The 20228-nt window shown below is 45.8% G+C and overlaps 1 protein-coding gene across 3 annotated transcripts in view; it reads left to right on the top strand.

Annotated features, from left to right (window-relative positions):
- The window catches only part of LOC120937507, a 142510-nt gene that overhangs the window by 6140 nt on the left and 116142 nt on the right, over nucleotides 1–20228 (top strand). For 2 of the 3 annotated variants that reach the window (XM_040350783.1, XM_040350784.1), the window contains exons 2-3: nucleotides 123–263; nucleotides 10211–10266. In XM_040350783.1, the coding sequence (XP_040206717.1) occupies nucleotides 123–263; nucleotides 10211–10266 (197 nt within the window). The remainder of the gene's footprint in view (nucleotides 1–122; nucleotides 264–10210; nucleotides 10267–20228) is intronic. The other variant, XM_040350785.1, reaches the window with a different exon arrangement.

Genomic DNA, 20228 nt, shown 5'->3' with positions numbered 1-20228 from the left:
AGGCTTTGCTGTACATTTTCAAGTTTTGTGGCTTCTTTATAGTTTCTTTATATGTTTGATATATTTAATAACATAAATTATAACATCCAAAGATTGCATGTCTAAAGTGTGTCTGTTTACAGGGATCAAATGCCTGAAATACTTGTACAACTTCACAATGCAAGTGTCAAATGTCTGAAGAGTTGCCGCCCTAATGCTCTAAGAAGTCTTGAAGATTCTTCTGAAGCCAACAAAGGGACAAAAGTCTTTATGCAACTCATTTGGTAACTATTGTTTAAAAAAAAAAAGAAAAAGGAAAAACTGTAGGTATGGCTAACCTTTTCCAAGGAACACTGCAGCTGTGTTGAAACTAAGCAGTCCACTTAGTTTACTTTTTAGGCCCCTTTCACACTGGGGCAGTGGGTGCGTCGGCGGGAAAGTGCCGCTACTTTTAGCGGCACTTTACTGTCAACTTCGCAGCACTATTCGGCCGCTAGCGGGGCACTTTTACCCGAGAAAGTGTTAAAACCACCACAAAGCCACCGGTATAGCCGCGGTGCCCATTCATTTCAATGGGCAGGAGCGGTGGAGGAGCGGTATACACACCGCTCCAAAGATGCTGCTAGCAGGACTTTTTTTTTACCATCCACAGCTCCAGTGTGAAAGCCCTCAAAACAGCAGTGGCTCTTTCAGGGCACATTGCAGGTGCTATTTTTAGCGTTCTAGCGCCTGCAAAGCACCTCAGTGTGAAAGGGGTCTTTAGTGGAACTTTAGTCTGAAAAATCCTGCTAGATCACTTAATTTAGGCTTGCCCCTTTTGCAGGTATAGCTATGTAAACCATTAAAAAATAAGTGCCTATATAAGTTTAATATTTTGTATTGTCTCATTCTGCTCTGCACATACTCAGTTGCTCTCCATTTTTAGGCACTGATGAATTAATAGACGCTGACAGCCTTAAAGGTGGTATTAAACCCTATCCTTTACAGCCAACTAAGCTGATTCTGTTTGATCTTCAACTGCCATGGTGCTGCACATGTGATCAGTTTTGACACCAGCCATTTGATGGTTTGACCATTTGGTCGAGGAAACAAGCAAATGTGACAGTTGGCAATCCTGGCATTTCAAGAATGTAACTTTCCTGAAACCTTTAAATCAATGGGTTTAGTTCTGCTTTATGATTTACTTCTGCTGAGGGGCTTTAGGCTTCAGCAAAATGGCAGCCTCCAGCAACAAAAAAAAGGAGCAATGCTGGAGGCAATTTACAGCACACACTAAAATTTTGGTAGCATAATTATTATGGAATGGGGGGCTCATGTGCTGAGTGGAGCGGTTATGCCCATCTAGAGGTCCGTAACCCGCGGGACTGGAGAGCCAAATAACGGCGGATGAACATTACTTACCCGCTTGTATAACATACACGTATGTGCCCACAGCTTTCTGCTAAATCACTGCAGGTTTTCTGGCATGAATCGGCCTCATATGAAGCCAAAAAATGGCAAGGCAGCGCCACCTCACACAGACAATAAAATGGCGCTGAAGCAGTCCCCTTCAGAATCGTCATGCATGGTTGACAAACCTTTTAAATCACACACACAATCTCAATTCCTCTCAGATAAAAATGTAATATAGATGGAGGATAATGACAATAACTCAGAAATAGCTTTGCCTGTAACACTGAAACAGATAGAAAATCCTTCAGACCATATTACTACCAGTCTTACTAAAGAGATTAGGGAACTGGGCCAACGCATGTCTGAACTTGAAATTAGAGTGGATGATATGGAACAATATACATTGAATTACTCAACAGAAATTGAAGACATTAAGGGCCCTTTCACACTGGTGCGTTTTTCGCGGTAAATATAGCGCTATTAAAACGCTCCCCATGCCCCCTCCATTGAAATGAATTGAAAACCGCTGTAAAAACGCGGTAAAACGTGGTAAAAACGGAGCATTAAAATCGCTGTAAAACACCACGTTTTTACCGCGTTTTTAATTCATTTCAATGGAGAGGGGCATGGGGAGTGTTTTAATAGCGATATTTTTACCGCAAAAATGCGGCAAAAACTCACCAGTGTGAAAGGGCCCTAACAAGGAAAATACGGTTCTTCAGACCAGTTTGGAAGATTATGAAAGCTAGATGCTCAAATTTGCGCATTAGAGGAATTCCTGAATCTGTGATTCACTTTCAGGCCACAATGATAGCACTTTTTCAAGAATTACAACCAGCTATACCGGTACAATGTCTTGAGATGAACAGGGTTCACAGAGCCCTAACACCTAAAAAAACAGAAGGTCTGCCTCGCGATATCGCAAAATTCCATTTCTACCATGCAAAGGAACATTTACTAGCTGCAGCAAGAAATTAAAGAATCTCTACATTTTCAAGGACATAATTACCATCTGTTTTCAGATATATCACAACTAACCATCAACAAAAGACGAGCGTTGAAACCACTTCTTCTGATATTACAACGCAATCTAATAACATATCAGTGGGGCTTTCCCTTCTCGGTGCGATTTACTTATCAAGGCTCCAAATACACGCGCTGCAACGCAAACGATCTGCAAAACCACTTTACTGAATCTTCATTTAATGAACACAGCCAAAGACCCTGACGACACACGCTGAAGATCGACTTTGTGTTCCTCTGGTAAATCATCTTTAGCATCAAGAAGAAACGGTCACCATAGCCCACACAAAAGAACTCGCTTTTAATCTCCTGATCCAGACCTGGCTGATTCCATGGACAGAAAATGATCTTTCACCGTGGCTCCCCCTTTGCTGAGCGATCAACCAAATTTACTGGTTCAAATTTATTCTCCTAATAACTTCCATATGGTTCTATCCACAGTATTATAAATAAATGGTGATTCTGCGCAACATATCACACTAGGAATTGGAGGACGTACACCCGGAGTGACGTAAGCTGGCGATTCAAACGCCGCTTGTTTGTTTCCTCGTTGCACTTTTATTTTTCTTTTAATGTAAGTGCAGGTTTTTCCTCAATAAACATATTTTACCTGCACCAAACGTTACCTCACTATGGGAGTCCCCTCTCTCTCTCTCTTATAACCCACATCATCCATCTGGTTTCGAGGAGCATCTGTCCCAATTAAGGAAGGATCCATCAGATCAAGAGAGGAAACATCAGGGACCACCCATAGAAGGCTGCGAGTGACCTGTACATCAATGCCCATTTAGGAGGGCTGAGAGGTAAGAGTCCCGGGAGCTCAGCCAGGGATCTGGTTTATCTTCTATCGCACGGCCGTGCACTCACACCATAGAGCTGGTGCTCACCTTCATCCAGTGCATTCAGAATATCTGCCCTGACAGCTGATTTGTGTTTACTATTGGGATTGAACTTCCATTCCGGTTTTTTTTTGCACAATATTCTTTATATATTTTTGCACATTCGCCTTATGAGTATTATATATTTTGGACTCACTATTCACTATTTGAGTATATATATATATTTATATTTGGACTCACTATTCTCTTTGCATTTAATACTATATGCTGATTATTTGTCAGCTCTTACATTTATCTTGTTTATGTGATATCACTATTCCATTAGTGTGATATGTTGCGCAGAATCACCATTTATTTATATTCCTGTTTTATGTCATGTAAACATAATTAGGTTTTGCTGCACTATATATTTTTGGTGGATTCACTCATTTAGGATCCATTTTAGCGCAAAAGCACTTTTCACTCTATCCACAGTATTGAATATTTGGCTTGGCTATGCTAATGACACTTTCTTCTATCTTCTCCTATATGGCTCCAACCCAAAATCTCTTGAAACCTAGAGGAGTTATCGATATTGATATACAGTAAAACCTTGGTTTGAGAGTAACTTGGTTTGAGAGCGTTTTGCAAGATGAGCAAAATTTTTTAATTTTGTCTTGATATACAAGCGATGTCTTGATATAAGAGTAGCGTCATGTCACAACTGAGTATAAAAAAGAAAAGAGGAGCCTCTAAGTGTAGCACTATGGTTACATTTAATGAAGGTACAACATTTAGCAACTTTTTGCTACACTTAGAGGTGCCTCTCTTCTCTTTTATACCCTGTAAAAAAATGCTTTGATATGCAAGTGCTTTGGATTACAAGCATGCTTCTGGAATGAATTATGCTCGCAATCCAAGGTTTTACTGTAGTTGTTAACTATCATTTTTAAATATTTTTTTGGACTTATTACGTTTTATTAAATATCTTAGCAACTTTAGCAATAGATGATATAAAAACTGTTTGTTCCAGTCTCATAGGGCTGACTTAAAGGGGTTGTAAAAGTTTTGTTTTTTATTTTCGAAATGGGTTCCTTTATGCTAGTGCATTGTTGGTTCACTTACCTTTTCCTTCGATTTCCTTTCTAAATGTTGTTTTTTTTTTTTAGTCTGAATTTCTCATATCCCGTTTCTTCTCAGTAAGCTTGCCCCCATCATCTGGCTGGGCGTTAGTCAGCCAGAACAGCTTACTGAGGAGGAACAGGAAGTGAGAAATTCAGACAAAGAAAAAAAAACATTTAGAATGGAAATCGAAGGAAAAGGTTATTGAACCAACAATGCACTAGCTTAAAGGAACCTATTTAGAAAATAAAAAAATAACCTTTACAACCCCTTTAGTGTTCGTGTTTTGTGAGTCTTCAAGCCTTTAATATATGCTTGGGCGTTTTTTCTTTTGCTTTTAATCTTGTTTACAAATTGTAATGGTACAATTTTTATGGTTGGCTCTCCATGTTACATACTTGTGTTGAAAAAAGTCCATCCAGTTCAACCATAAACAAATTAATAAATAAAATAAAAAATATTGTATAATCCCATATACCCAATTCTATACCCAGCAGAGCATGATCCAATTTGCTACAGCAGGGGAAAAAATTCCTTCCTGATCCCCCGAGAGCCAATTGGATTTTCCCTGGATCAACTTTACCTATAAATGTTAGTACTCAGTTATATTATGTACATTTAGGAAAGTATCCAGGCCTTTCTTAAAGCAATCTACTGAGCAGCAGGCCAGAAACACCTCTATACAGAGTCTGTTTCACATGTTTATAGCTCTTACTGTGAAGAAACCTTTCTGTATTTGGAGATGAAATCTTTTTTCCTCTAGACGTAAAAAGTGCCCCCTTGTCTTTTGTGTTGACCGTAAGGTTAAAACTCGACACCAAGTTCACTATATGGACCCCTTATATATTTGTACATGTTGATTATATCCCCCCTTATTCTCTTCTCAAGAGTGAATAAATTCAGTTCCTCTAATCTTTCCTCATAGCTGAGCTCCTCGATGTCTTTTATCAGTTTGGTTGCCCTTCTCAGCAGGGATGTTCCTTGTGTTCTACTTTTGCTATCCTCAGTTGCTTATTGAACCAGTAGTAGTGTACCCTTGGATGTAGACTTTTTCTCCCCTCAACAGATATGTTATGTTTCATATTTATGACATTCAAATACAACATTCTCTCTTTGAGCTTTTTTTTCTTTCCCCTTTTCATCCCCCTTTATTCCCGCTATTCCAGGAGCAAATTCTTTCTTATACAATCTCTGATTGCGTGTTTCCTTAGGCATCATTTACTAGGATTCCCGATTGTTGATTGCACCAAGCACTTTATAATTATTTTTGTCATTTATGTATTCATTTGATCACTGACCACTAAGCTCAGCACTTTGATCACTGGAATCATTGCATAGGCTCTGTATTGAGCACTCTCTAGATTGTTCAGTGTATTATTATTTTTGCGCTCATCACCCCCCTTTTACTTTATTTTTAAAAGCCTCAAAAATTTCTGATTACTCTATTATACCAGACCGGATAACCGCTCTTCTGAATTCAAAACCAGGCTTTCTCGCAACTATACAATTTTAATTATTCCTTACATTCTTGACAGACGCAAAGCAGACAAAACGCATGGAAAACACCTATTTTGAACATTGCAGAAACCAAGCTCCGAATGAATCAATCATTTATGCATGCTAAAATGGACGCTCTAGATAAAGATAATTTTGAAGAAGTTTTGACAATTCATGGAGACCATGGTACAAACATTGCATACCAGATAACTTTGACATCGAGTATACTCGTCTTGGTAACCGTCACCTTCTCACGCATTTTTTCATCACCAGTCTGTTTGTCTCCGAATCCCTTCTCACATACTTTTTTTTTTTCCTCTTTATTTTCCTTTGTTATTTTTTAGGAATTATGTTCTTTCTCAAATCAATCTTTTACATATTTATTACCAACAGGTTAAATTTATATAGACGCAGTTATAGTTTAAATTCTAGGTAGATATAAAACATTAACTTGCGTTCATATTGACTGCAAACTACTGAAATTTTCAACTTTTTCAAATTAAAAAAATTATATCCTACATATGACAAGCAAATATTTTATTAATTCACGGAAAGTTTATTAGAACATCTTGTCAGTAAAGGACTCCTTCAAAATGAATCCTTCTCTACCAATCATACAGAGTAACTTATCTACCTGTATTTTCTGTAATATAGTATAGTATTCTGCAAAGTTTGTCACTAATATTGTATTATTATTTCAAATTTTTTTTTTTTTTAACGAGAATTGTGCAATGCATGTTCCTTGCTAAAGAACATTATTTGTTATTAAGTTATGGGTAAAGTTCTACTTTAAATCGGAAACTAAACCGATCGATTTATCTGTTTTCCAAAACGGTCACATTCAAGATACGCCGTGAATGGTAACTGTCACGGCTGTTTTTGCTCCCAATCGAACTGTAAACCTATCGAATGACTGATGTCATAACTGGTCATATGTGCAGCACCATGGCAACTACAAATCAAACTAGGCTAAGACGGCAGCTTCCATGGCTGTTAAGGATTAGAGGGTTTAGTTGCAAAACTGTTTACAATTGAATGACGTGGTTTACCCCTAGTAGGGTCTTTTAAGGAGGTGAGCGAGCATTGCATGTGGTGGCGGGAGCACTATGAATATGGAGGTTGTTTTGAAGCAATGAAACACTTCACATCTCCTTGCATGCCAGTGGAAGAAATAATCGCTCTTAAATTTAACTTTTTTTTGGAGCACTTATATTGCACATTATTTTTGATTTTATATATATTTTTTTTTATTTTGTTCTTATACTTTTATTATCATTTATTCACTTTAAAGTCTGGTGTGTGTTGTTTAACCACCGGACCATATTGCTGGTCAAAGACCAGAGCACTTTTTGCAATTCGGCACTGCCTCGCTTTAACCGACAATTGCGTGGTCGTGCGACGTGGCTCCCAAACAAAATTGGCGTCCTCTTTTTCCCACAAATAGAGCTTTCTTTTGGTGGTATTTTGATCACCTCTGCGGTTTTTAGTTTTTGCGCTATAAACAAAAATAGAGTGACAATTTCGAAAAAAATGAAATTTTTTTGCTGTAATAAATATCCCCCAAAAATATATAAAAAAAAAAAAACATTTTTTTTCCTCAGTTTAGGCCGATACGTATTATTCTTCTACATATTTTTTGTAAAAAAAAAATCAAAATAAGCGTTTATTGATTGGTCTGCGCAAAAGTTATAGCGTTTACAAAATACGGGGTATTTTTATGGCATTTTTATTAATAATTATTTTTTACTAGTAATGGCGGCGATCAGCGTTTTTTTTTTGTTTTTTTTTCTCTCTCTATACTGCGACATTATGGCGGACACTTCGGACACTTGACACATTTTTGGGACCATTGGCATTTTTATAGCGATCAGTGCTATAAAAATGCATTGGATTACTATAAAAATGCCACTGGCAGTGAAGGGGTTAAGCATGTTCCCTGGGTGTGTTCTAACTGTAGGGGGGGTGGCCTCACTAGGGGAAATCACTGATCTTCTGTTCATACATTGTATGAACAGAGGATCAGCATTTCTCCCCCCTGACAGGACCGGGAGCTGTGTGTTTACACACACAGCTCCCGCTCCCCGCTCTGTAACGAGCAATCGCGGGTGCCCGGCGGCGATCGCGCCCGCCGGGCACGTGCACGGGACTCGGGGGCGAGAGAGCCGACGTAGAGCTACGGGCTCTCGTGCAGGGGAGCCGACCTGCTGCCGTAAAACTACGGCGGCAGGTCGGCAAGCAGTTAAAAAAAAAAACATAACTGAAAACAAATATGCTATACTTGCCTGCTCTGTGCATTTGGTTTTCCACAGAGCAGCCTGGATCCTTCTTTTCGCTGTTCTCTCTTTGCGGCTCTTGGCCCCTCCCTCCTATCGAGTACCCCCCACAGTCAGCAGCTTCCTATGGGGGGCACTGGAGTAGTCACAGCTTCATGTGTCCATTCAGACACGGAGCCCGACCCGGCCCTGCCTCCTCTCTCCCCTGATTGGCTGACTGACAGCAGGGCGAGCCAATGGCGCCACTGCTGTCTCAGCTAAACAGGAGGAGTTTCGGGATAGCTTAGACATTCATGGACGTCGCTGGAGAGAGAGGGGGCTCAGGTAAGTATTTAGGGGGTGCTGGGGAGGCTGCTACACACAAGATTTTTTATCTTAATGCATAGCCTGTATTAGGATAAAGAAAAAACCTTCTGGCTTCAACTCCTTTAACCACTTCAGGACCGCTCACTGTGTGGATATACGCAAGTACTTTGACATTAAATACCGTTATGGACAGTGGGTATTTTTCTTCCCATCGAACGGTCTGCATTCAGATAAAAGTGGCCTCTACGGTGGATTCGCCGCAAGGTCACTTTTATGGACGCCGGGAGAGGTGCCCTCCAGCCACATCCCAGGTGTCTCCAGTGCTTACCAGAGCCGTTCAGTCCTGTGGCCAATCAGGAGGAGTGTTTTGGATAGCTTGGTCATTCGTGGACATTGCTGAAGAGAGAAGGGGCTCAGGTAAGTCATTAGGGGGTGCTGGGGAGGCTGCTACACACGTTTTTTAATTTTTTTTATCCTAATGCATAGAATGTATTAAGATTAAAAAAAAAAAACTTCTGCCTTTACAACTCCTTTTTAACCACTTCAAGACCACCCACCGTGGATATATGTTGGTACTTTGACATCAAATACCATTGTTATACCCCCTCCAGCCATGTCCCAGGTGTCTCCGATGTTCACAATGGCTGTTGGACAATCCGGTCCTGTGGTCTGATGGGCAGGAAGTCAAGTGAGGGCATAATCAACTACAGGGGATTAGCAGACAGATATCCCCCCCCCCATTAATGGGGGGCGTCTTTGGAAAGACATCAGGGATCTAAACAAACCTCTAATGTCGTGTGTGTGTGTGGGGGTTTTATTTTTTATTTTTTTAAAGACCGAGAAAGGGACTGAAAAGTTCAGTCCCTTTCTCTGCAGGCTCAGCTGCAATACTTATGAGTGGATGGAAGCCTCTGAACAGCGGCTCTAATTCATTCACACACGGTGGCATTTACTATGCCAAAGTGACAGCTGAACATAGGAAAGGAGGGGGGCTGGTAAACCTATGCTTAGGGGGGGGACATCCTTTAAGAAAAGTTTAAATGTGCAATTGCCGGCAGGAGTGTCAGCGGAGGGAGCCAGAAATTGCAACGGCTCTACGAAGATCTGTTGCTGAAGCGTAAAAATACAGAGGACGTTGTGGGGAACAGAGCAGGCATTTTAGGCAGTGCAGGAGGGAAGGAAGCAGCGGGTGACGGGTAGAGAGGCGGCGGAGGGTGGGGGGGATGGGGGTCTTTTATCTGAATAACTGATCAGCAGCTTGTTCAGCAGAGGCTACGGACCTGGCAGTGAAAAGGGTTGAAGGACAATTTTGTTTTATTTTTATTGGAAATAACTTTTTGCTTTTAAGTGTAAATGTCAGATCTGAGGTCTTTTTGACCCCAGATCTCACGTTAAAAGGGTCCTGTCATGCTTTTATTTCTTTTTTTATATTTCAAGGGATGTTTTGTAATAGGAATAGAAGTGATCCAACAATTTTGGGTGTAAAAATGAAAAAAAATATTCTCTCTTCTCATTTTTTAAGTGTCCCGTCCCTCCATGCCTTGTTTACAAAGGCATCCCCCCTGTTCTGCCTTTGCCGACCGCAATCGTGGGCCGCCCGGGAACATCGAGTTCCCGGGACCCATGAGCGTTATGTGGTTAAAGCCAACTTTTTATTTCCCATCTACATGAGCCCTTGCATAAATATTTGGTAGAAAGACAACATTTTTGATGGCATAATAATAATCCACTGTAAATATGAGATTACATGATTTTGGCAGTACCCTCTTCTTCTCTTCTTTTTTTTTTTTTTTTACACAGGTTTAAAAAACAAATGAAACAGCAGTTAAAAGATATGAAGACTGGCCTCATAACACGTTAGTATTCTGGTTTCTTCTGGTTTTGCTTGTAGTATATGTACTAAAGTGCCTTGGTACAGATATAAATATTCTCTTGATTTTTAATCTACTGTTTCAGAAGAAAATTCCTAAACTTGGAACTTGTATAGATTTGCCCTTGTTTACTTTTGTAGTTTGTCTTTAGAACTGTTCATATTTCAGGTGCTAATAAAAAAAAAGAAAGAAAAATTTCAATATGAGTGTGGCTAATTCTATGCCTGGCCTAAAGGGCAGTATCACAGTAAGAACTCTACAAGTTGGTAACCGCCTTCAGTCCTTGTTAAATACCCTTAGACTTGAGGGAGTTTTCAGTCGTTTTAGCGCATGTAAAGTCCCTGAAAACTGTCTCCCATTCCGCTTGCTGTGAAGGCCCAAGTGCTTTCACACTGGGGCGGTGTGCTTGGAGGACGTTGGGAAAAAGTCCTGCAAGCAGCATCTTTGAGGCGGTCTGAAAAATATTATTCTTCATTGGCTCGTAGAGCCTGCCAAGGCCCAGTTTCTCAGTTAGTTTATTTTTCCTTGGTTTGGGCTATAAATCAAACTTTGCACTTGGGAATCCATTTGAAAAGCAGCGGTATAGCTATACCACCGCTTTAAAAAAAAAAAATTTAGTGTGCTTTACAAATGTGTATTTAAGCTATGGGTTGGCACCCAAATTGGATTGCATACCTGTTTGTAATGGGCATGGGCACGCTATATGTCTGAGTAATACAAGTAGCCTTGTTTGCCCAAGAGTGAAATTGGTGGGAAGTGATATCATTTCTTTATCGTACATCACGGTACACAGAAGCCATAGTAATTACTTTGTTGGTTATACTCCACCTATAGGTGAATGGACACTGGCACACCCAAAAGACAGGAAGTCTCCCTCTATATAACCCCTCCCATACAAGAAGTACCTAATTTTTTTTCGCAGTGTCTTAAGGTGATGGTCACGGTGGTTAAAGTGCTATGCTAAAGAGCCACGTTGGAGAAATCCTTGGTAGGATCATGGGGCTATGCAGTCGGATCCATTCAAGATGCCAAAAAGAATGGCGGATGGTACCTAAGCCTCGATGAAGAAAAAGCAAGGTCTCTTGCCTGTAATGCCCCTCTTTTGAGGGCTGGACCCTGGGATCCAGGTCTTTGGTTACATGGCTAAACTAAAGGTTGTCATGCCAGGGTGCTATACAGGTCCAAAGGTTTGGACCCCTGTATGCAAGGGGGACCTGGTCCTTGAAGGTCCGTCATGACATGGCCCGCCATGATGGGTGAAGATTGGGTCTGGCTGTGTTTTCCAGCAGTATCCTGCGGCGGGAATGGTAAGTTAAAAGAAGATCCTAAGAAAGGACTTCTGCTGGGACTTCTTCTGAGTAACAATGCCTTGCCTGTTTTACCACTAGAGGGTGTAATTGTAACATACCTGGTGTTTAACATTACCATGCTTCCCCTGCAGTGTGCTAAGTGTCTGGCAGCGCTCCTGTGGACAGCATTGCCCCCTCCGCTCTGTCATGGCTGCCAAAAGGGCTTGGGGATTGCCACCTCCAGAGCACAGCGGTTGGCACCCCCCTTGTGACACTGCCCATCTCCCCCTGAGCTATCCTGTTTATGGGACTGCCTCGTTTGCGCAGGAATCGGCTCTGTTTAAAGAGCTGGCGGAGGAACACAGAGCATACAAGGGCATGTAAGCACTGTATGGGTGTTTGGATACAGGCATTAGCATCAGGCTGAGCAGTAATAGATGCATATTTCCATTGCTGGACTATAGCTCGGCAGTGGATGTATATTGTAAGTACCTCTGCCTTTTGTGCTTAGGACTATGTCTTCCCGAAAGAAAGGTGGGGGGAATACAGCAGGGAGGAGCACAAAGGTTCTGCTGTCGGGTCTGAGGCTCCTAGTCACACTCCCACAGTACTATCCTCCCCTGAAAGTACAGAAGCAACTGGCCAGTCTGAGCCATTTAGGCTGTCAGGCATAGTAGCTACTTCCAACATTTCAGCCTCTGCATACGTCACCAAGGACGGTTTGGCTTCAGCGTTAGCTGGTTTGGAAGGAAAAATAGCCGATATGTTTGCGCCTTCCTCCCAGTTTGGGGAAAAAACACGATAGGTACCCTTCTCCTCCTGACATTCCAGTATTGGAACATGAATGGGCAGATGATGTTGAGATGCTATTGGGTGACTGGGAAGAAGGGCAGGCAAGATTACTCCTCCTCTGAGGATTCAGTCTCAGAAGAGCCCTTCTCGGCATCACAACCTCCAAAAATGGCTAGCCATGAATAAGCACTGATTTTGTGCGAAACGTCGGCTGTTCCCCTGTCCCTGTTTTGATCTGGTGATGTATCTGCTGTTTAATAAAAGACAACCTGTACGGTTTTTGGAGTGCGGCCATCCATCCTTCATCTATCTTTTATGCTTGCCTAGTGCACCGCCAGCACCCTTGGAATCCTGTAACAGTGTGTGACCGTATAGTAGACCCACTTGGAGCGGTAACTTTCTTTCTTCTAGCCAAAAATGGCTAGTTCAATCCCTTACAAAGTTGGTGCATTTTGGATACAAGTAGCGTAGGTAGCTGAGGCCCCCTTTTCCTCTTTGGGTTTGTTAAGGCCTCCCCAGGGTCTACATGCTTTCCCTGTACACCCATTGCTGGAGCAGCTGATATATGCTGACTGGGATCACCCAGATAGGTATTTTCTTTGTCCTGGAAGATTTTCGCTTCTTTATCCTATGGAGGAAGAATTTACTAAGAAGTGGGGTTTTCTAGTAGTAGACTCTGCTATCTCTTCTCTGAATAGGAGTCTAACTTGTCCAGTGGACAATGCCCAGGTTTTTAAGGAATCGGCCAATAAGAAACTGGAATCTTTGCTTAAAGCCTCATTTGCTGTGGCTGTCGTAGCAGTAATAGGCTTTTGTCAATCCCTAAAAGACCAACTTAAGCAGGTTATTAAAAGTGTACCTACTCAAGGGGAAGCGCCCCGTGAGTTAGCTGAGCTACCTAGGGCCTTATATTTTGCGGTTGACGCTCTTAAAGATTCTATTTATCAGGTGCCACTCCTTGCTCTCTTATCGGTTCATATGCGTAGAATTCTCTGGTTGAAGCATTGGTCAGCTGAGTTGCCATGCAAAAAGTTATTGGCAGGTTTTTCCTTTTCTTTTTTTTCCAATTAACATTTTTTTTTTTATTGGTATAAATCGGTTCACAAGATACAGATAAATGCAGGTAATAACAGTAGCCAAATCATACACTTATCCAAGAGTACTGATATTACCCTCGCCCTTTATGGGTAGAGGGGGAGTTGAGATTCCGGCCCTAGGGGCCCTATTCCAAAAGCTGGCTCTACCGTCAGTCAGGTCAACAAACTTATGCATTTCAAACCGTTTTCTATACTCTGGCGTCAACGGTGACACCGAAACAGTAAGTTGTATAAGAAGAAAAGGAGAGTCAAGAGAAGAAAGAGGAAAAGAGAGAGAAAGGAGATTTAGGTTACCGCGCCTGCCACCTCGTCCGCCCCCGGCGGGTCCTCCCGCCGGTGCCACTCACTCCAGACCTCGTCGTGGGCATCCATGCGATTACGTATCCTGGCTGTCATCCGCTCCATCAGCTCCACGTCCTTGACCCTAGCGTAAAGGGCCTCCTGGGACGGGGGTGTGGTCTTTTTCCAATTAAGGGCTATCAGGCATCTAGCCGCCGTTAGCACGTGCCTAAGCAGTTTTTTATATGGCTTGGCCAGGCGGGGTTGGGAGATGCCTAGTAAAAATAGTTTAGGGGTTAGGGGGATTGGCGCCTCAAAAAGATGGGTAAGCAGCTGGTGCGTGGACTGCCAGAACGGGGTGATAAGGGGGCACGTCCAATAGATGTGGAAGAGAGAGCCTCTGGCCTGATGACATCGCCAGCATCGGTCAGAGGTGGATGGAAATATTTTGTGGAGTATGTCCGGGGTTTGGTACCAGAAATACAAAATTTTGTATGAGTTTTCCTTATACAGGGTGCATAGGGACGATTTGGCAGCCTGCCTCCAGACGGCCTGCCAGGCCTCCATCGGCAGTGGCTCCTCCAGCTCTCTCTCCCATTTCAGCATATATGCATGCTTCCCCCGCCCTTGCCAATCATATGCGTTCAATAGCTGGTAGATATCCGTGATCAGCCCCCGTCTATGGCGCCCCTCCAGGACAATACGTTCAAATGGGGACGGTTGCGAAAATTGGAGCTTTGGGGCTATTGTCTGGGCATAATGTCTTATTTGTAAGTAGCTATAGAACACCTGTCTGGGCAGGTCGTGTTTCACCTGGAGCTCCGAGAATGTCAGCAGCCTACGGGTCCTGGGGTCCACCAAGTGTCCAAAATGGAATAGGTCTCGCGAAGCCCAGGGCCAAGACATCTGGTGGGTCAAGCTATCCGGTATTTTGGGGTTGCAAACAAAAGAGTTTAGTAAGGAGCATTCGGACTTAAGCCCCACTTCTCGGGATATCTTACGCCAGAGTCCTCTGAGCAAAGACATCGAGCCTAACAAACGGTCAGGCCCCACTCCCACATCGGCATCCCATAACAGGCTATTTGGGTGGACCGGGGCTAACCATATCTTTTCTATCTCCGTCCACTTATTAAAGGACCTTTGGGGAAACCAGGAGACCACTGCACGTAACTGGGTAGCTTGGTAATATTTAACAAGGTTGGGGAAAGCCAGGCCCCCGTCTCCTCGTGAGGCTGTCATGACCGACCTAGGAATCCTATGTTTTTTATAGTTCCAAACAAACTTCAGCATATCACCCTGAAGCTTGCGGAGGTGGGCGTACGGGATCGGGATGGGTAGCGTCTGAAACAGATAAAGGAGTTTGGGGAGGATAACCATTTTTATGGCCGCCACTCGGCCTAGGAGCGAGATATGATGTGCCTTCCACTTTTGGAGAAGGCCTCTGATTGTTCGATATAGGGGAGGGAAGTTGACCTGATACAGGGAGCTGAAGGATGGTGTAATATGGATCCCAAGGTATTTAAGGGATGAACTCTCCCAGGTATAGGGGAAGTTCGATTGTAGGTGGTGCACCTCAGCCTCCGCAATGTTGATCGGTATGGCCGCTGACTTTGACGCGTTCGTTTTGTACCCCGACAGTGACCCGTATTTATCTAGTTCAACATGGAGGTTGGGCAGGGAGATTCTGGGTTGGGTCAAGGTAAGAATAATGTCGTCCGCAAACAAGGATGTCTTAAATTCCCTTCCCCGTACCGAGATGCCCCTAATGTCCGGATTTCCCCGTATGGATGCTGCCAGGGGCTCGACACATAGGGCAAAGAGCAAAGGTGAAAGTGGGCATCCCTGGCGCGTGCCGTTGGCTATCTGGAAGGGGGAGGATGTGGCAAAGGGGGTTTTAACTTGGGAGGTGGGGTTTGAGTATAGGTGTTGTACCGCCCGCAAGAAGGGACCTTTGAACCCCATGTGGTGCAGGGTAGCGAACATAAAGGGCCAGCTTAGGCGGTCGAAGGCCTTTTCGGCGTCTAGGCTCAGTATGAGAGCCTCCGCACCGTCCCTATTGACTACATCAATCAGGTCGATGATCTTCCTGGTGTTGTCCCCTGCCTGGCGTAGCGGCACAAAACCTACTTGGTCCTTATGGATCAGGGAGGGAAGAATAATGTTCAGCCTAATCGATAGAAGTTTGGTGAATATTTTGAGGTCTGAATTAAGTAACGCTATGGGCCTGTAACTAGCGCAAGAGGCTGGGTCTTTATCCGGTTTAGGTATGAGGGTCAAGAAGGATCCTTGCATGTCACTCGGGATTGGGGTCTGGTGGAGGAAGGCGTTAAATAGTGTGGTCATGTGGGGACTGAGTAACGGGAGAAAGGCCTTGTAGTACTCGTACGGTAGACCGTCAGGGCCAGGGGATTTATGGGCTGGGAGGCCTTTCACAGTGTCTGCTAACTCTTCCGCTGATATAGGAGCGTTCAGGCCCTGTAAGTCTGCTATTTGAAGTCGGGGTAGACCTGCTTGTTCCAAGTATTGGGTCATTCGGGCCTTCAGGTCGGGAGAAGGGGGATCGTGTGGTACTTCCGGTTTATTATATAGGTCCGTATAGTAGTCCGCGAAGGCTGCCGCTATGTCCCTAGGATGTGTTACGAGATCGCCCCCCCTGTTCTTTATCTGGTGTGGGGTAGAGGTAAGGGCTTGGTCTGCCAGTTTCCTGGCCAGGAGAGCCTGCGCCTTGTTGCCCTTGTCATAGTAAAGTTGCTTCAGGCGGGTTAGCGCCTTTTCTACTTTGCCTAAAGCGAGGTCTCGCAGTGTCGTGCGCGTTTGGACAATCCGTTTAAGGAGTGCGGTGGATGGGTTTTGCAGGAGCTTAGCCTCCAGGGCCTTCAACTGTCGTTCGGCCAATGCTTTAGCAGCACCGGCATCTTTCTTCATGGCCGAAGAGAGGGCCATGCACTTTCCCCTCAGGACCGCCTTGTGGGCGGCCCACAGGGTGGAAGTGGAAACATCTGGTGTGTCATTTTCAGCGAAGTAGTGCTGAAGGGTCTCTTCTAGCTCCTGTTTCGAGGGGGCGTGTTGCAGAAGGAAGTCATTAAGCCTCCAGTTATAGGGCCGGCGGAGGGGCGCGGTTAAATTCAGGGACAGTGTGATGGGGGCATGGTCCGACCAGGAGATGGGCAGGACACTAGCCGCTTCTGCAATCCGAAGTGTGTTGTTATTCACGAAAAAGTAGTCTATCCGCGTGTGTGTGCGATGTGGGGCCGAATAAAATGTATACTGGCGATCTCCTGGGTGGAGGGCTCGCCAGGCATCAAAGAGTGCGTGTTTCCTAGTCAGTTGGCGAAACAACTTTGAATCCCTTAGGGCCCGGGTTTGTGAGGTCTGGGTGTTTGCCACTAGGCGGTCCCAGGTAGCCGAGTGTGCCAGGTTAAAGTCTCCTCCGATCACCAGTATGTCATGGGACTCTCGGAAAAGTCGGGCATGAACCCTGGTTAAGAAATGGTGCTGATGTGTGTTGGGAGCGTAGACTACGCAGAGGGTAATGGCCTGTGACTGCCACAGGCCCCTGAGGATAAGAAAGTGTCCCCGAGGGTCTAAATATGTGGAGGAGCATGTAAAAGGGGACCCCTTTTTAAAGAGGATGGCTACGCCCGCCTTCTTGTTTGGTCCAAAAGCCTGGTATACCTGGGGAAAGTGTCGGGCTGCAAATGTAAAAGAGTCAGCCCTATCAAAGTGGGTTTCCTGCACCATGATAATATCTGCCCCTGATTGCCTAAACTCTCGGAGCGCCAGGTGTCGTTTCTTGTTGGAATTTAGCCCATGTACATTTAATGAAAAAATTCTAGCCATAGCCTAGGAGGGGGTGCGCTACTCGTATACTTATCTGGTGGAGCAGGCGACGAGTCCAGGTCAAGGAGCGTGACATCAGCGCGAGGAAGGCCGGGGGCCAATGGGGACGAGGCACAGGCTGCGGAGAGCAGGAGCAGGGAGCTCTAGAAAGGGGGAAAGAAAAGAGAGTAAGAACACACAGAGTAAACACGATAAACATTCTCATACATGCCCTGGGTGACCAAGGGGTCACGGGCCATATAAGTTCCAAATGGACTCCCCGGCCGGGAGATTTAAGATGTCCGGGCCGGGGAGACTCGGAGGGACCGAAGTCCAGGGAGGAACTCTCTAGCGGGTAGCCACTAGGGGGGATCAGCATCCAGAAATCCGGTCAGTCCAGACAGGGGCGCCTCAGGGCAGCCCGTTAAATAGAAAACAAAAATGTAGCGAGGGCCTTCGGGGGAGAGGCAGGGATTTGGAGCACCTGAGCTTCCAAAAAAAAGAGAAGGGGACAGTCATGAACTTGCATCGCACGAAACAGATAATAAAGAACCAATCTAAAAAGAAAAAAAAGGGAAGGGGGAGTACAGATCAGTGCTTCGTGGTGTCCGGCCGGACAGGTCGGGTTTCGCCATTTGATCAGCTGGTCATCAGGGGGAAGGGCCTTCCAACACCAGGGCCTTCGGATCTGTGCCTGGGGGATCGGCGGGAGGGCTCCGGGCCCTTGGAGCGTTTATTCGGTGGAACCTTCTGCCAGACCACCGGGGGTGGAGGGGGAGTGGCCACCAGGTCCCAATCAGGTAGTTGAGGGACAGGGATGTCCAGGGCGTCACAGAAAGAGTCTAGGTCTTCGGGGTATCGCAGGATCGCCGATCTCCCTTGATGTTTAGCCGTTAAGCTAAAGGGGAAGCCCCATCTATAAAGAATGTTCCGTTCTTGCAGGGAGCGTAGTAGTGGTTGCAGGAGTCTCCGCTTCTGGAGCGTGATCCATGAGAGGTCTGGATAAAGTTGTATCGGGGAGTTGTCGAACACTAGGTCACGGACAGCGCGGGCTTTGCGCATGATGGTCTCCTTCAGCGGATATGATTGTATGCGGCAAATAACGTCCCGTGGTTTAGAGGCGGGGCCTTTCGGGCGCAGGGCCCTATGAGCTCTGTCTATTTCAATGTGTTTGTCCAGGGGAGCCCCTGTGAGGTCATTAAACATCGTCTGGAGCGTTTTTTGCAAATCTTCAGCTTCATCCGCCTCAGGGAGGCCTCGCACTCTAATGTTATTGCGGCGCCCCCTGTTGTCCAGGTCCTCCAAGTGGCGCTGCATGTCCCGTAGCATAAGGCGGTGTTCAGAGCCCTGAAGTTGGGTCCTATGTACGGCCATTTTAGTCTCCTGTATCTCTTCTTCAGCCATCTCTACTCTATCGGCCAGGTGTTTAAGGCCTGCTTGAATGGTTTGAATTTCAGTCCGGCAAGTGTCTTTTACATCCGCAATCAGTTGCTTAAAGTCCTCCTTTGTGGGGAAGGCTTGCAAATAGGTCTGCCAGGAGGGCTGCTCGGCTCCATCCGGGCCCCACGGCTGGTGGGGGGATGTAGAGGTTGTGTGACAATGGGGCCCAACGGTGGGGCTCTTGGTTCGGGACGGGGGGTGTTTGGACGGGGGAGCCCCCGAGTCAGTCCATGGCATGGTCAGGGGGGGCTGTAGGGTGGACCCCGGGGGTACGTCCCCCTGGGATGGCATGCTGGCCTGTGTCATCTGGGCATAGGAGAGGAGGGGGTGATATGCTGTCTGAGCCCCTGTCCGGAGCGGGTCTGCAGAGCGTGAGGTTCTCTGGGCTTGCGGTGGATCCGGGGCCCACACAGAGGTGAAGCTGTGCGCCTGGGGTGAGCTAGGCCGCACCGTCGCGGGGGGGTGCGATGGGCTTGGCAGGGCCGGGAAGTCCAGAAGTGGATCCGGGGGGGAGGCTGGCCTGGTGGCAGTGTCCTGTGACCCCACGGCCTGCGCCGCTTGGTTCGATCCGGGGGTGGTCTCCGCGTTCTGCCGCAACTGCGACGGAGGATGCGTTGCGGCCTGGTCGCCGCGCCGCACGGGCGGCATCTGAGGCTGATGGCCTCGGTCACTCACCCCTTGCTGGGACCCATCGGGGTCCGATGTCCTCTGCGGGGATGGCGGTGGATCCCTGGGGGCCTGTGGCGGAGCTGTATTCTGCCCGTGCTGCGGGGCGAGGCCGCGGTGCTGACAGGCCTCGGCGTCCGGCGCCATCTTGCTATGGCTACCCGGCGGCATGTCGGGGATCTTAAAATAGTCCCTGAAGGACGTGGAGGCTCCGGACAACGGCAGGGAGAGTCCTCTGGACGTGGAGGATCTGGTGGTGCGGGAGGAGCTCATGAAATTTAAAAGATTTCCCCCGAAATCGGCCTAAATGCTGCGGGCTGGTGTGGAGCTCCTAGGCAGCACGTCCGTCCAGCTCGGCTTCCGGTCACGCCCCCCGGTTTTTCCTTTTCATGGGGAACGGTTGTTCGGGGATGGTTTGAATAAATATATCCAAAAAATTTCAGGGGGTAAGAGTGCCCTTTTACCGTTTAAAGGAGTAGACGTCCTCCATTTTAAACATTTTTGCTGCCCCCAGGTAGTCGCGACGGAGACCGCAGTCGGGGTTCAAGAGGTAAGCCACAAAGCC

Source organism: Rana temporaria, chromosome 4 (assembly GCF_905171775.1).
Source record: "Rana temporaria chromosome 4, aRanTem1.1, whole genome shotgun sequence".
Taxonomy (NCBI): domain Eukaryota; kingdom Metazoa; phylum Chordata; class Amphibia; order Anura; family Ranidae; genus Rana; species Rana temporaria.
This window is presented reverse-complemented; position numbering and strand designations above follow the sequence as displayed.